The sequence below is a fragment of the Dermacentor silvarum genome, chromosome 1 (genome assembly GCF_013339745.2).
Source record: "Dermacentor silvarum isolate Dsil-2018 chromosome 1, BIME_Dsil_1.4, whole genome shotgun sequence".
In the NCBI taxonomy this organism is placed as follows: domain Eukaryota; kingdom Metazoa; phylum Arthropoda; class Arachnida; order Ixodida; family Ixodidae; genus Dermacentor; species Dermacentor silvarum.
In genome coordinates, this window is record NC_051154.1 from 257508297 (window position 1) to 257525941 (window position 17645).

Genomic DNA, 17645 nt, shown 5'->3' on the forward strand with positions numbered 1-17645 from the left:
CCCACTGTGGCTGCGTCCATGATACAGCCTACACCATTAAAAAAATTTTTTTTTGCTATTCATTGTGTTTTATTTCGTACGTTACAGTAGAAAAAAGCGAGAAGAACGGGGAGATTTCTCAATTTTTTTTTAGTCACAATCATATGAAGTGACAAACAATGAAGCCAGAGAAAGCATAGGGGTAGTTAACTGTTTTGTTAAATTAAAATTTAGAATAATCGTTAAAAGGGAAATGAAAGTGGACGAAAAGATAACTTGCCACAGGTGGGGACCAAACCCACATTTCAGAATTACGTGTGTTGAGCTTTACCAATTAAATAGGCCTCTCACCAGGTACGGCCATTTTAAACAAACAACCATAGTGCATACATGACGTGGTGACGATCGTGCCTGCAAAATATTATGGCACTGCATGCCCGCGAAAACAGACGAAATTTCAAACCAAAAGCCGCGCACCTACCCTCTAGAAGAAGCCCCGTCCCTGCCAGAGAGTCATGGTCACACAAACAAAAGTCTCTTCGCAGTGTGTGTTTCATCACTCACCATGACTAATCATCCTATGCCGAAGGTGCAATGCAACAAAAAAGGAAGAGAAGGAAAAAAAGAAGGCGGGGCTCGACGCTGCACTATGTCTCTAGGCTCCGGTAGGAGTGAAAGCAGGGAAGGAACACCACCACTTGGGAACGCTACTAGAGGCAGAGGGAGAGAGTGTCTCTGCTGGCAGTGACACTCGCCTCCTGGCAGCGTGGTAACAGGACAGTTAATTTCTTTCTTCTATCTCCTCCAGTAATGAATCAATTTGAAAAATTATTTTGGTAAAACACTCCTAAAATGGCGTTTTACAGCTTCCAGTGTACTATAACCGAAATTTGCAATGGGGCCTGCAAGGGGCCTTTTAAGCTACTGCACTGCCACTCCTGGCCACTGTCTTGGGTGTTTGTGTACAAGATTAGCCCAGGGAGTGTTAGCCAGCACCGCTGGAATGTACTAGAATGGGGGAGTGGATCCAGCAGATGCTGCAGCAAGTGCCGACAACGATGCAAAAAACGCTGAAATTGCAGCGGTGCTTCCATCGCAATTAGTTGCTTATCCTGAAGCTCCGGCTGTTTCACATGCGCCCATTGTCCGCACTGAGTTCACGGGGTGAGTCGCTGTTGTCTACTTGATATGCTGTTGTCTTCTCGACACACACACTGATTTTTGCATTGTTCGTAGTTTTTTCTCCACTATTTTTTACAACAAGCCGGTAGGAAATGAAATCACTGTTTCTGCCACATTGCATACTTTTTAGGTGAGTGAATATTCTACACAGTGCAGGAAGCATGCTCGTCACTTCCATTCAACGGCGCTGTCTGCACGACATATACGTGTGAACATTTTCTCTGGTAACTTGTAAAGATGAGTAAACCCTGGCAGATGAATTACTGTTTTGCACCAAGTAGCAAAACTAGATATAGCAGAGTAAAATGCCTGTCCAAGCTCCAAGCAACTGCGGTATGGTCTCTGACACGATATGCGTCCAGCCGGCGCACGGGCAGCGCGGCGCCATTCAGGTGAAGGTGACAGTGGGGCCACCAACATTCCAATAAAAAATGCCTCAGGTCAGAACCCGTGCTGGACCCATCCCCCTATCTAGTGCACTCTAGCGCCGCTCAGGGACAAGGCAGTGGACATGGTACAGCCTTTTAACCGCAGGTGTCACGTAGTACATGAGCTTAGGGCCAGCAGCTGGCCCCCAATAAATGCTCGTTAAAGTACCAGTACCTCATGGTATCAAGACTGCCAAGACTATCAAGACTGTCACTATGCCACTAGCGAGAAGAATAGGGGGATCCGAAGGGCTCGATTTTTTTGTTAGTCACAATCATACAAAGTAACAATGAAGCCAGAGAAAGCACAGGGGAAGTAAAGCGTTATGTTTAATTGAAATGTAGGACTAATGAGTTAAAGAGAAATGAAAGTGGGCGAAAAGATAACTTGGCACAGGTGGGGACCAAACCAACATCGTTCACATTACGTGCGCCAGTACAATGTTTTTTGATAAACCCTTTTTTTTTTTCACCAAGGCGGCACTACAGGTGTCGAAAATGAAACCAATGAATCTGATAAATGTGCAGAAGCTCTGCCCTAGTAACTTTCCCTTCAGTGCCATAGAAAGTTACTGCCAGGTATAGTATTGCCCAATGGCTTTCATCCTCTTTTTTATTAAGGAAACGTTTTCAAGCGCCACACCAAGCCCGAAAAGTGCAGTCGAACCCACTTATAGCAATATTCAAGTGTCAAGAAAATCCCATTGTTATAACCGATAATTGTTAAACAGGGTTGCGTTCAAAAAAGCAGAGGTGACAAACATCCAAACATTTTAAATAGACAGAGAGAAGTACAGTTGAACCCACTTATAGCGTTACCGGTTGTAACAATACTCAGATGTAACAATGAGCAGCACTGGCACAGTGAAATTTAGTGTGTATTTTATGGTAAAATAAACTGCTTACTACAATGTGCCCATGCCGCGCATTACTGACTATAACAATTGAATCTGGTTACTCGGTTTCTGTGGTGAAAAAAAAAAAAAAAGGAATGCGAAATCCAGGAGAGAAAAAAAAAAGGGGGGGAGTCGCTTCGCCACACTCGCCTTTGTGCCGTGCAACCTGCGCAGCACGCTTTCATTGTCTCTCCTGTCTACCTTCTACCCCTCCTAATGTCAGGAGGGAGGGTAGAAGGGAGACAAGAGAGGGTCATGCAAGGCCAGCGATGCGATAAAAGTGTGCCATGGCGGGGTGCCGAAGTGGCTCGCAAAGGCGAGTGTGCCCGAAGCAGGCTCGCATCTCTCGCCCCCGAGGATTTTGCATTCTTTTTCCTTTTGCCACACACACCTGGTAGCCAGATTTAATTGTTATAATGGAAATACAGCATGGGAGCATTGTAGTAAGCGGTTTATTTTACCATAGAACACATACAAAAGTTGACGGTGCATCGGCTGCTCATTGTTATCTCCAATATATTGTTAAATCAGTATCGTTATAAAAGGGTTCAACTGTATAAAAAGAGGACCTTGAGCACAGAAACGTCATGCTCTACCTCAACTCCACGTCAACAACTGTGTAGAAACTGAACCTGGCAATGTTCAACGCACAAAACACATCATGCAATGCGAGCTTAGAACAGCTCCTGCAGGAATTAGTATCAGGCATTACCTGGAATGTCATCGGGCTTAGTGAGGTTAGGAAACTGAGGTGGTATATACAGTCAAACCTCGATATAACGAAGTTGGTAAAATCGGCAATTTGCTTCATTATATCAAAATTTCATTATATTAAAATTCAACCTTTTACGCAAATAAGTACAGTCGCCGATGGATTTTTCTTACATGAAACGGGCTGCGAAATTTTCCGCATTATCACGCAATCAGAAAAGGCAAATTTCCATAATAAAAAATTCATCTTGTTGAATTTGAGAGTGGGTGATGAAACATGCGGTTTCATGCTGTGTGGATGATATCTTCACGTCGGCGGTACGAAGCGAAGCCAGCCATGCTATCGCATCCATTCCGCTCCCTCGGCTGGTAGTGTTGCCCACAGTGGGACGACGCTGTCACGAAAAGCACCAGCAGCGGGAAGCAAATGCTTTGTCTGCCTCTTGTTTCAACGCGCCTCCGAAACTCGAGATTACGCAGCCTCCAGTACTGAACCCACGGGAAGGCAGCGCACATGATGCCACTCCATCTCGGCACGCCCACTCTTTGCACATGCGGCAGATTACATCTAAAACAGGGCGCACGAGCTGTGTATGCGCTCAGTCACGTTGACAGCAATGCAAAGCCATGGCCATATTAGAAAAGGGGATGTGCAGCAGGCTGCCTCGCATCCTCGCGCGTACTTGATCGCATTACCTCGTGCTTGCTCCCCTCCCCCATTACCCCTTGTTCGCGTGGAAAGACAGCGTTCATGAAGCCACCATCTAAAACAGGGCGCATGGGCTGCATATGCGCTCAGCAGTGCTGACAGCAGTAGTGCACCAAGAAGGGGGGGAAGCAAGCACTTTGCATAATGCAGTATAGACCACTTATAACGTAACCGCTTATAGTGCAGGACCGGATACAATACGGTATTTTGAGACTCCCGTTAATTTTCCCATAGCACTTTATGTATACGCGTATTGCTTATAGTGCAGTTGCGGGACACGAAATACCAGTTACAGTGCGGCTGCCTGGAAGTTCGGCAGTCAACCTAGATGGCAAACGCTCCCCTCAAGCCACAAATACCGTATTTACTCGAATTTAACGCGCACTTTTTTTCCGATGAAACAGGTTAAAAAATTGCGTGCACGTTAGAATCGAGTACGATCCTAAATCTGCGTTACCATATAGCCATCGGCATTTCAAAATGACTGCCTCGCACGCACGTCGAGCCTAGCTACTCTCGTGCTTAGCTACCGTAGCTTCCTCCATATGCTGCAGTACACGTGCTTAGGCAATAGTCTAACGTCTGTCTTCACGTTCTCTGTGTCTGCTCTATCAGCATGAAGTACCAAGTTCATCATGATACCGCATTTAAAAGGAAAGTGATCATGTGTGCGGAGACGGATGGAAATCGGACCACATCACAGGCGTTCGGAGAATCCGAAACTTGCGTTCGGGACTGGCGCAAACAGAAGGAGAGGATTTTCGCCAGCAAAGCAATGCAGAACGGTTTCAGTGGACCGAAGCAGGCCGTCATCTGCAACAATCCACTTCGGCGATACGATCTCCTTGGCCCTATCTTGAAAGCAATCTGACAGGGGAAAGTCCGCCGCGCACCGTGTTTTCGTCGCTTATAGGTCACGTTGAAGCAAGAGGCATGATAGTACGAAGGTCAATTCGCTCGATGCGCTTCGTCACTCAAGCATTTTGACAGCTCGTTTCCGCAGTCAACGAGCGAGATGAGTTCATATTTGCTTGTGCGTGCGTGACACCATGCTTGTTAATTTATTTAGTGAGCGAACATGGAACCTAGAGCACGGTGACAGCGATAGCAGAAATGCGCTTGGAGTGTCCATTATTGTAATAAAATAGTTGTTTTGGTTATAGTGCGGCACCACTTATAGTGTGGATACTCACGACTCCGATGACTTGCGTAAGTGGTCTACACTGTATGCAATTTCCTTGCTTTAGCCAGAGGAATCCAACAGCAAATGAAATGCCTAATAATTATAATAATATAATGACGCCAAGAATGATGACGATGTTTATTTCTTCAACATTTTACTCAAAGTAATGTAAGAGTGAATGAATAAATACAAGACAGTGATTCGACCTCAAGTCAGGAAAATTCGACCTCAAGCCACCTCCTGAATTGTAATGACAATGTGATCAGAGCACTGAAGGGTACACGTTGGACTGGTGGGGCTGGACGCGTGGGGGCGGGGTGGGGTTAACTCGGCCTCAGGGGGGGTTACAACACCCGAAACCCCCCCCCCGTCGGTGCGCCACTGGCTGACAGCCATGAAAAGCCACGGCTGCGTTAGAAAAAGAGACGTGCGGCGAGCTGCCCCTCTCTGCACGCCCTTAATTACGTTACTGCGCACTCGCTCCCTTCCCCCTTTTCCCTTTGTTCAAACGGAAGACAACACTCATCAAGCCAGAATCCTACTCAGCTCACCCTTGCATGCTTTTGTTCACACCCAAAGTAAACAGTGCGCGGGGCGTGATAGGACTTTGTCGCACTTGAACTTCATACGAAAACTGACGCTGCTCCGCTTCGATGGTGGCTCTTTGTCGTGCGAAGTGCGATTTGAGAGCTGAGATCGCAATCAGCCACTTATATGTAATTCAACGATTTGATCATCTGCGCCCGTGGAAGTTTCCATTTATGATGTTCTATGGACAAGAAGTTAAAAAGTTAAATACTTCATTATATAGAGAATTTTGTAATGTTGAAGCTCACTATATCGACATTTTACTGTACAGTGCTGACTAATGGGCATGTCTTCGGCTCATAGTCGCCTTGCTGATAAGGAAGAAAAAGTAGGATTTCTATTACGTGAGGCAGACCTGCCAATCTTAGAACTTGAAGAATATGTAGTGCCACCGCACAAAGACAAAGATGTAAGCCCAGCATGTGGAAGGGAACTCGGATGGCGCACGACATTCACCATCTTAGCTATACCTCAGCCGTCCCCAAAATGCCTCAGTCTATAGCCAGGTCGGCTCCCACAATAAATGTGGCAGCTCATCACCTCTCAGCCACCACAAATACTACAGTTCTAGCCAAATAATAGAAAAATTTGGTGAAAAATACTAAACATTGTTTGATTACTCAAGATGCCGACTGTCTATTAAAGACTTGCAGGCCTTGTTTTGTAGGGATGCTGTCAACAGACACCATGCTCAAGAGTCACAGCAAGAATGATATTCACTCTTAGGTATATATCTAAGTCAGATATCTAAGCCAAAACTGTATTAACAGAGTACTTGAATCACGAGAAGGAAATTTCCGGATAATTAAAAAAATATGTGGATCCCAGATGGTGTCGGAATTGGTTGAAACGAAGCTATCATTCGTGTTTGCGAAGAACACTGTTCTCATTCAGCAACAATTTGCATGTATAGAGCACACGCCAAAGTTGGACACATTTTCATTGGGAGCTCCTCACTCCAACATGAACTTGTAGTGCTTGAAAATGCGGATCCCATGCATGATGAGAAAGGAATGACGACAATGGAACGACGACAACGACAGCATGACAACAACGACATGACAACGTAACGACGACGACACTATGTCGTGGCATATATACAAAGCATGTGATGGCATCTGCAGGCCAGTCATGAAATGCGAAAGGAATGAGGAAAATAACCGTTACAAAACCTAGCCCTTGCTTCACTCTCTCATTAGTAATGCTTACAGTAGGGGTTACAATGTTATACTTTTCCAAGTGAGCTCAAGCAGCACATACCGAATGTCATAACCATACATGTCCAGGTTGGGCCTTCCCTGCAACACCCATGCAGCTAGCTCCCGGCCACATCCACCACCACCGTTCATGCCGAGGCTGTTAAATCCACAACCATGGAAAAAGCCTCGAAGAGATGGCTCTTCACCAAGGAGAGGCTTGTGGTCTGCCGTAAAGGACTCTGCAAGGCAAGCACCACAGTTGTCGTCTGTGTACTTGATAAGTAGCATGCAATTAGTGACACAACAGCATAAATACTGAGTGAAACTTCTGTGGCATATGAAAGCTTGGAGCACGTCATGCTCCGTTGACCAGAGAATATGCCTGCATGCCACCGACTACTCCTGTCTACCTTCAGATACTTGGGGCTTGCAACAGACTACGCGAATGCGCTGCTCTTTCCAGAGGGCCCCGTGCAAACTAGCTAAGGGCCCACCCCAGCTTGGCGATGTTCCTGGAGGAGAACAGGTTTGGTGCCACACATAACTGCACTGCGAGTTTGAGTGTCACAGTGCACAGCGTTGTGCTGTGAACCGCACTTGTACAGACATTCCTGTTTTACATGTATATTTTATGTATTGCATTTCTCCCCCTTTTCACTTTTGTATGCCTCTTTTATACTTTCTCCCCTTTTCTCTTCACCTGCAACTTTATCACGGCCACAGGACAGTTCAAGTGTCCACTGAGGAGTGAGACAGTTACGATGACCACGGCTCTTCATTTCCTACCTTCTTCTTTTCCCCTTCTAATAAATCTTAAAAAAAAAATAGAAAAAGAAACTATAACTCAATCAATATATGTTGTTATATGGAATAAAGGTAGGCTAGCTGGTGTGGTTGCCTTTGCTGATAGATTGCAGCTAGTGCTAAACAAACAGATGTTGAAGTCTAGTGCTCTGTCCTGTCCACTTCTCTCCATTTCCCATTCCTGTAACGCTAGCTACAATCTATCAGCTAAGGCTATGCATGTCACACATAACCATTTTTGCATGAACATTTTCAATGCAAAGCAGGACTCGCCATGAAACCATACAAAGAACAAAAGAAAGGCTGTTCAGCTTTTATCCCGTTACATAATTGGTGTTTCTATCCCTCCAAGCTCCTGATGAAACAGAAAGTTGTTGACTTTCTTTAATTTCAGGGGTAGAATGTGAGCTGTATTGACAAGCCCCTTTGCTCTAGTGATAGTAGCAAGTACAAGAAAAATGCTATTGTAATAATGAGTATTGGTGGCACTCATATTTTCATAAATGCATTCCATACCATAAACAATATAGCCCGTCCACATACCCGCCGTGGTTGCTCAGTGGCTATGGTGTTGGGCTGCTGAGCACGAGGTCGCGGGATCGAATCCCGGCCACGGCGGCCGCATTTTCGATGGGGGCGAAATGCGAAAACACCCGTGTACTTAGATTTAGGTGCACGTTAAAGAACCCCAGGTGGTCGAAATTTCCGGAGCCCTCCACTACGGCGTGCCTCATAATCAGAACTGGTTTTGGCACGTAAAACCCCATAATTTAATTTAGCCCGTCCACATGGCTTGTGACACTCCCAACAAAGTCAATATGATTTGGCTTGTCCATGAAAAATATAGTGCCTATGTGCTACTGACATAAACTTAGCCACTCATGCCTGTGGCCGTGATAAAGTTGCAGGTGAAGAGAAAAGGGGAGAAAGTATATAATAGAGGCATACAAAACTTATGTCTCCACTTGCGTCTTCAGATGGTGCCACATGACCTCAAAAATACTGCTGGAAAGTGTTTTATTGGGCTAAAAATAGCTTTAGAATTGCCAAAACAAGGCTCTAAAATGGTATCCATTCACTCTCCCCATAATGCAATGAAAAAGTCGGACAAACATGGAAAGTTCCTTTTCTCATCTTTCTCTTAACTCATAACAAAACTAACCTTACTCTTGCAATGCAGCGGTGATGCCACCAATCCGTATGAAATGTCCTCACAATATTTGAGTTTGGGTGCCCAGAATGTGCAAGTGTGGTATGTTGCATGGCAATACAAGGGTAAGATGAAGACTGCCATTTTGACTTTTCAAAGTTTGAAATATCACTGTCATGTTAAGCAAGTTCTAAATTAGTCCACTCATACATTTAGAAAAACTCAGTTGCAATGCTGCGTGCTTACATGCAGCCTACAGATAATTAACCAGGAAAACCAATCAAGATACACAAGCCAAGCTTCAAAATTACTCTCACCCAACAAGTTCAATGAAGTGTAATCATGTCTTTCAATCCAATTTTCCTCCCACACTGAAAGTAGATCTGACAGTTTAAAAAAAAAGTCCTCTGAGGGTTGAGAGTAGAGAGACTAAAATAGCTTTCATGTCAATGTTTTTTCCTCTGTTCTCATCTTGTTTTTTTTTTTTCATGTTATACAAAAAATTATGAATGCTTATTACCAGTTGCCTCGTTAACCAAAGCATTAAAGACCCAGTTACATGTTTAGAAAGCTGAAGTGAGTACCAAGCAAAATGTTTATGCAGCACACTAGGCTTTCATGTATTCCACAATTCAATTTTTTGCTCACTGCATTTGTATTCAAAAGTCCTAGCAGGTTGCCTCGATAAAGCATGTTACTTTGAGCAAGAAATGGCAAAAACCATTTGAACAAAAAATAATTGGCGGCGGCTAGCATAAAGCATATCAGCTTCACCAAATACAGAACCAGTCAAGGTTTCGATTTGTTCTGTGCTGCGCACAGTTTCGCCTTAAGATTATCAGAAGGAAATATGCCGTTAATGTCTGAATGGACCACCAGCATAGGAATTCCTAGAACAACCAGAATTCCTAGAACCCCAAACAAATATAGGTGGGTGATATGAAGACGATGAAATATGGAAGGAAGAACGCAATGCTATGTACAGTATAGACCACTTATAACGTAACCGCTTATAGTGCAGGACCGGATATAGTGCGATCTTTTCAGACTCCCGTTAGTTTTCCAATAGCACTCCATGTGCACATGTATCGCTTATAGTGCAGTTGCGGGAAACGAAATACCGGTTACAGTGCGGCTGCCTGGGAGTACGGAAGTCAGCGGAGACGGCGAATGCTCCCTTCAAACGGGCGCCCCAAGGAGTGCTCGAGGAAGAAAGAGAGACGAAGTGGAGGAGAAGGGCACGTGGTGTGAACGAACAGCCAGTGAGGCTGAAACCAGAATCTTGAGTGTGAGTCGTGAAATATCACGGCGCGCATAGCGAGCGAGGGCCACGAAACTGCCAACGCCGGCCAACGCTCGCTTCGCGGGCTGCGCCGGCACAGCACAGCGAAGGGCGCACGCGGAGACCGTGGAATGTGAGGGAGGAGGCCAGCAGGGAAGCAGATTTCGCTTCGGCAACTTCGCCGCTTTGGTGGCTCCCCTCGCCCTTCCTCGTAGCTCCCTCACTTTCGACTGTCACCGTGCGTGCCCGCCGCCGTGCAGGCAGCGTGCTGCCGCTCCAGCCGGCCTGGCGCCAACGCCCCGAAGTTTCGTTTTCTGCCGTTATCGGGAAGCGGGCGTTTGCCGGCGTGGGCAGTTTCGTTGGCCAGCCTGGGACAGCGCCGCTGCTTCCCTCTGTGCCGCTGCTTCCCTCTGTGCCGTAGCCGCAGAGTGCAAGGTCAACAGGTGACTAGAAAGTAGAGGAAGCATAAAGGAGAAAGAAGGGTTCACTGCCATTTGCTACGCGTGGCTACGGTAGCGTGGCTGAGATGTCGGCACGTACACGCATGTTCCGGCGCAGCGCAGAATCGGCGACCTTGCCGTTTGAGAGAGGGTGAAAGTTTCGCCGCGTTTTTTTCTTCTTTCTTTTCTTTTCTTTTTTTTTTCTTTTTTGTTCGTGCGCGACATTGAGGGGTCTCTCCTAAGCTGATGGCGGTGCCAGAGCAATGCCGGTCGGAGGCGCTGCCGCGTGATTTAGTTCTAATTAACGAGATTCGACTGTAAATGGAATGCAAACGTTCTAGCTGCATTCCTCGACTGTCGCATACGCGTGGCGGCTCGGTGCACATGTTGTGCATATGTGCGGGCCTTGAAAATTGTTGCTTTGGTTATAGTGCGGTACCGCTTATAGTGCGGATATTCGCGACTCCGGTGACTTATGTTATAAGCGGTCTATACTGTACCGTACAAAGTGGTCTATGGCAGCCAATGTTTACAGACAGCTGTAGTGTACAAGCTAGCTAACAACAGTGTAGTTACGTTTTCCAGCTTGGTGTTTTATATAGTCATAAAAAGCCAACAAACAATGACACCAAGGACAGCATAGGGAAAATTACCTGCTGTTCTTAACTGAATTGAAGAAATGATAAATAAATGGAAATGAAAGTGGATGAAAAAACAACTGGCTGAGGGTGGGATACGAACCCACGTCGTCGCATTAAGCCTGCGATGCTCTTAACAATTGAGCTACCAGGGTGCCATTTTTCCCATCCACTTTATGTTTATCTACGATTTATGTTTATCTACTAGAACTAACCCTAGGAATGTTAGCCAGCACCACCACTCACGGCCTGCATCACGTCTACATTAACTTTTTGGGTGGGTGAAGACAACTGGTCAATAAACCCACACATGCTACCTGAAGGCATCAAAGCTGCCGGATTCGAGACCCTAGCCCATTGGCGTAGCCAGAAGGAGGGTTGAAACCCTGCTGAAATTTTCTTACGAAGCCTTCCCCCCCCCCCCCTTTCCCACGGAACACAAAGTTTCAGGAGGTGGGCTCAGAAAGAGTAACATGAATGAAAGAGAAAGCTTGAATGTGTAAAAGTAAGGTGAGGGCAAGTTGCGTTCCGAAGGGAGGGGAGGGGTACTGTCATGGGGGGGATCATCTCTCCCATGCACAGAACATTGCGGCCCCACTTATGGCGCACCTCTTCCTTATTAAGGATCGTGTTAACCATAACTGCTGAGGGGGGATCAACACTAAAAATTCCACACACAAGTAAAGATGGGACGAGCGCGTGTATAAACCTTGAAGACATTGTTGCTCCCCACCAGGCCTTCGTTTCGTCGAAGAGCTTCTCATTTCTGGTACTTGACCGAATCGTCGGCCACGCGACGCGGCAGAAAAGCATCCCGAAAATATTGCGACGTGCTTGTCTAGGAAACGCATAATATAAGCACCCCCCCCCCTGCTTTTTCTGCCCTCTTCTTTTCTTTTTCTTGTCTTTGATTTTCATTATGTTCATAAATTTGACAAGAGCTTACTGTTAGGCTAGTTTGTACATGCTATTAAGAATAAAAACAGCGCAAAAAACGGGACAAGAAGGAAAGACCTACAGAACGTCGATTGGCGCACGGCAAAATATATCAAGGATGGGGGTGCTGGACCAGCGAAAAAATGGCCACAACAAACAGGTGGAAGGGCAGGTAGCTGAATGGCCTTGAAGACCACAAGGAAACAGGAATATAGGAATATTAGGGGCCGCCGCGCCATTCAACAACCTGGTGAATGTTGAAGAGTGCAACAGTGACTAACGGAAAAGAATTTTAAGAAAGGAAGTTGGGTGATGGATACGAGGCGGGGTGGAGAGTGTGTGTGTGGGGGGGGAGAGACGCACATAAAAGGTGTCAAGAACGAAGTTGGCAGGTAATTATGGACATAGGGAGAGTGTCTGGTCACTGCCCGATCGCTCAACACCAGACGGCCGTGGGTAGTCGCCTAGCTGAGGCTTACCTACCCCCTTGTAACACTTGCTGCGAAGAGCCCATCCTAACTAAATGTCTCGACAATTTTCAGAAAAGACGGGTGTCGGGAGACACAACACTTTCAAATCTCTCGGAGCTACTGGCCCTAATTTAACTGCAAACTACGGATGCCGTAATTTTCACAAAGGCTTCTAAACAACCTACTTTGACTGTCTACCTCATCAATTCCTGAGTGTGATCAAATAACAACATGTGTCGTGCAATTACCACAATACTATTGTGGTACTGACCCCCCCCTAAACCCGAATTAATCACCCCCCCCCCCCTCCACGCGTCCAGCCCCACCAGTCCAAAGTGTACCTTCACTGCTCTGTTCACATTGTCATTAGAATTGAGGAGGTGGCTTCAGGTCGAATTTTCCTGATTAACAAAAACACTCTATCACCGTCTTGCATTTATTCATTCACTCTTAAATTACTTTGAGTAAATTCAACCACCCCTGGCAGAGATCCTGGGAGCACTACTGTTGGCTTCTTATGACTAATAAAAATAAAAAAAAGTTCACTTTCTTCTAGTTCATTACTATACACACACATATATATATATATATATATATATATATATATATATATATATATATCATAAGAAGCCAACGAACAATGACACCAAGCACAATTCATGAAGCCTGCGGCAGAAAGGATGTTCCACATCCGCCACCTAGGTTTGTGAGTGTGGCGCTGGCTAACACTCCCAGGGTTAGTTCTAGTTGTAAGACATAAATACTCCAGAAAGTGGATGGGAAATCGGGCCCCTCGGTTCCCTTTCTTTAGGTATATACATGTGTGTGTGTGTGTGTGTGTGTGTGTGTGTGTGTGTGTGTGTGTGTGTGTGTGTGTGTGTGTGTGTGTGTGTGTGTGTGTGCGTGTGTGCGTGTGTGTGTGCGTGCGTGTGTGTGTGTGCCTATGCTACAAGCATAGACACACACACACACATGCTGCAAGACATTGCAGCTAGAGGTCTGCCTTTTCAGCCCCATGTTGCAGTCCAGCTTGGTGCCAGTAAGGATCACGAAAGTGGGACAAAACACAGTGCCATCAGGACAGCAGGACCAAGCCCATAAAGGTGGCATTTGCCCTGCCCTTAATTGGAACATGTCGTCCCCTTAGGCTACCTGCTTTCCTTCTGGCTTTGAATGTTTAGGTGGTATCTGATGCAATGCAAATTTTTTGCGAACTTTTTTTACAGAAATTATGAGACTTGCATAGTTTCTAAGTGTTATTTTTTGACAGTTCATGGAACATGACAGAGAAAAATAATAGGTTTAGAAGCTAAAAAAAAATTACCCATGGTGAGAGCTGCTAACCAAGTAGTATCATCTAAATTTAGGGACACATATTATGAAGTGTCACGGTTTGTTTATGCGGTGAAAATAGCACAATACACTGTCTAAGTTGTGAAGTTCAAACACTCAACTGCAATAAAGGAAGGTTACAAGGGCAGTGCACAACACGACCGAACCTTAGAAGGAACAATTAAGAAGCCACAACATGTTGCCTCAAAGAAGATGTGCCATATCACATAAAAATCTAAGCATTACCCATGATACCCATAGTGGTTAACTGACTGCAACGCCAGATGTTTCCCTCGTAATCCTACTATGAAATTATACGGCATATTGACCACGTGTGCTGAAGTAAAAACCCTTAAGGCATCGATGCCACTGCCACTCGTGCTTATAGGCTTGACGGTTTGTCTTCTCTTATTTTACCCTAAACTTCTTGCAGAGACATTTGGCTTCCTGACTCTGTTCACACTGTGTAGCTATTATTTTAGTTTATAGCTTCTAGCAGGTTCATTGTTTATTTCTTTATCAATAAATGCTACATGAGAAGACCTCAATTTTCATGGCTACCATAAGTGAACAGAAAACAGGACATCAACTAGCTGTGTACCATAGTTTTTTTTTTTTTTTTGTCAAGGAAGAGCAGGCAAATAAAAGAATGTATCTTGAAAGGTCATTTGTACAGCCCCACTTCAGTTTCAGTTCAGTTCAGTTTATTGTCTTTAAAGACCTCCGGAGGGGGTATTAAATAAGGAGTGGGTTTTGCACACATTCCACATTACGTATGCATCATTAGCTATATGCAAAGTGATCATCACTGACACGGTGTTGGAACTAAGACGGGCAAGTGATGTCAACAATGTCTACATTTCTTAAATTAAGCTACCATCAAGAGTTCATTCAAGTGAATACTAAAGGTGCAGTTGGACAAAGGTTTCAAAGCCGCTCATCAATTGTATTTTTGAATAATTTGAACCACTACGGTATGTCCTGCCAGTAGTAAAATAACAAAAGTTGATTGTATTGAACATACATATTTAAAATTTAAAGAAAAGCAAAATAAAGTTATACAACAACAAGGGAAAGAGAGTAGTAACACCCTTCTATTTGCTTTGTTGTGTTAAGTTTCTGAGTGCTACTTTTTGTTTTTTAGAATAATTATTAACAAAATACGTCAACAGCATATTGTTGTGAACCACGTCCACAATCAAAAATGCCCTTACCAGGTCCACAAACAGTTGATTTGATGCCTGTATGCTCTAGCACTGGAACTCTGTGTATACCACTTTCTATGTGAGTCCCAAATACATCCCAGTCGAGGTCATAGAGTCCAAAGGCAAAGTCTAGGGGCAACTGAAAAAAAAAAAAGCATAACAAGATGACACACGCACACAACATACGCACACAAGTCACCATATATTGAACATGTTCAGAATTACTTTCCAGACTTTATAGGATCAACATTCAAAAGTAGAAAAGCTGCCAAAAATTTAGTAACCAGTGCATCAAACCAGAAACTTTGTCACTGCAGTTTTTGTTAAGGGTTAGACAGAACAGTTCAGTTCTGGTTTGGCTCCACAGTGAAAAAAAAATTAAGTTTATAGTGGTTCGCAAGACGGTTTATGTTCACATAACATTGTGATGGCAGCAATAGTAAGACATTTATTTGGTGCAGACCTATGGATAAGAAAAAATATTCAAGGTCTATTTCGAACTGCAGAAAAGAAATGTAATCATGTCATCTCGCTCATGAAGACATAGTAGAGAGCAATTTCACGGTCTTTCAGGCTGTAGGCAGAAGGCTTTTGCATTGGGCTTACCCAGAGGTTAATAATAGCACACCCCTGCCTTTCCTGGCGGCCAATGTTGGCCATCAAGGCTACACGTTATAATGTTAACATTATAATTTATTCGTTATAATGGAGTAATAATTATTATAACAAAGTAATAATTGTTATAACAAGGTAAGTGCAGCTCTCTGTTCAACTTCGTTACAGTGAGGTTTTACTGTAGTCCCACGCTGACGGAACTGCAATACTTGCAGCTTCCATATACACTTGTGCCAGAGTTGCCTCTAGTAATTTTTGCAGAACACTCTGTGAGGATGGGCTTGAGCAAGCACGTGATGGCACTAGAGATGTTGCTGTCAAAGATGTTTGAGCTGCAAATTTTCTAAATCGAATACAAGTATTTGAGAAAAACAATCTTCCAATATCGAATTGAATATAAAAATATTTTCTAATTTCTGAACAAAGACAAATTTGGAGTTTGTGTGGAGTCTGCTTGTAAAAAAACGAGGCTAACTTACATTATATTATATGTGCATGCAATACACTGGACTGGGCGCCCAGTCAACTGAGGCGCTTGTAGATGAGAAGCAACTGCTTTTAGTTTTCTATGCACCACGATGATTGACCGTAATGAAGCAAGGAAACAGCACACCACCAGATGCACTTATGCACTCAAGAGGGTTGTGTTCGTTGATGAAGATAAGTGTGATCTTATAGACCCGCATTTTAAAGGGATGCAAACACAATGAGACATAAAATGCTTTGCCTAAATCGAGACTGCAAATTCATATAGGCTGCCTAAAAGCGAGGCATTCTTATCGACTGGCTAGAAATTGTTGAGCAAAGGTTATCTGCCCTATGCGTTTGCTAAGAAACTTCTGTCTCTGCCCAACAGCTGTGGCTTTCCTGCAGCAGAATCACTCAGAACAGTACTCACTTGCATCAATATCTCTCTCCCATGAGACTCCAACGAGTCTCATTATCTCTTACATTCCAACAGAAATGAATATTCAACAATTTTGAATAGTGAATTCTCGAATTGAATACAAATACAACAAATGCTATTCACATTCAAAATTTGGAGTATTTGCACACCTCTAATTTAAACAAAGGCAAAACAACAAAGCTGTAATAAACTTATAACTTGTATATGCAAAACTATGTTTATCATTCCTTTATTAAATGGCAGAAACCAAATGGCAGGACCAGAAAACCAGCAAATACAATGTAGCATGAAAAGTTCAGCACCATGTAGGATGTGATTGTCCAATCAAGAGTGATGAAGTCATGCACCTTTAGCATAGTCCTCCTGCATTTCCAGAATTTTTGTCACACTGTTGAATTTCTCATAGCTACCTCCAAGAAATGTTATCCTATGTGAATTTGAACCACACATCTAAATGAGCTATGAGTGCATTGTCTGTACGAAAATGTACAGAATCTGGCTTTTGTCATTGTTTTAAAGAACCGGCACACATAATTGTGACCCAAGTGTCATCCAGTTGACTAACAAATCCAGGAAAGAACGATCAGTTGGTGTGGAAACACTTCAACTGAGCATTAGCCAACAGCATGCACTATTATGTGTTCAAATGCCCAATCCCTTGGAACATTCACTTTGCAAAAATCTTAGGCATTCGCAACTGTTTCAATAGTGACATGCTCTTGTTAGTGCAACAGTCTCTCTTCAGCTAATTGTCACAGTGTAACTTGACAATTTTGCATCATTAGGGTGCACAGACCAGTGACTTTTTCTTCTGTAGTTACACATCCTAAACAACCAGAATGCGGTTGAACTGAGATGGATTTTGGATTTACGTTATCTTCCAAGCTCAGCCTGGAGGGCAGAGCTGCAGAGTTTTTTGGATACAGATGTGTGTGCATGCGTGTGTGAGCGCCCACGTGTATGTGTGTGCGTGCAAAATGTAGCCTTATAA

General features: G+C 44.2%; 1 protein-coding gene across 1 annotated transcript in view; it reads right to left on the reverse strand.

The window, feature by feature from the left end:
- Positions 1-17645, reverse strand: part of LOC119437074 (sarcosine dehydrogenase, mitochondrial-like) — an 89809-nt gene that overhangs the window by 44806 nt on the left and 27358 nt on the right. The window contains 2 exon segments of the mRNA XM_037704145.2: positions 6937-7114; positions 15142-15271. Of these exon segments, the coding sequence (XP_037560073.1) occupies positions 6937-7114; positions 15142-15271 (308 nt within the window).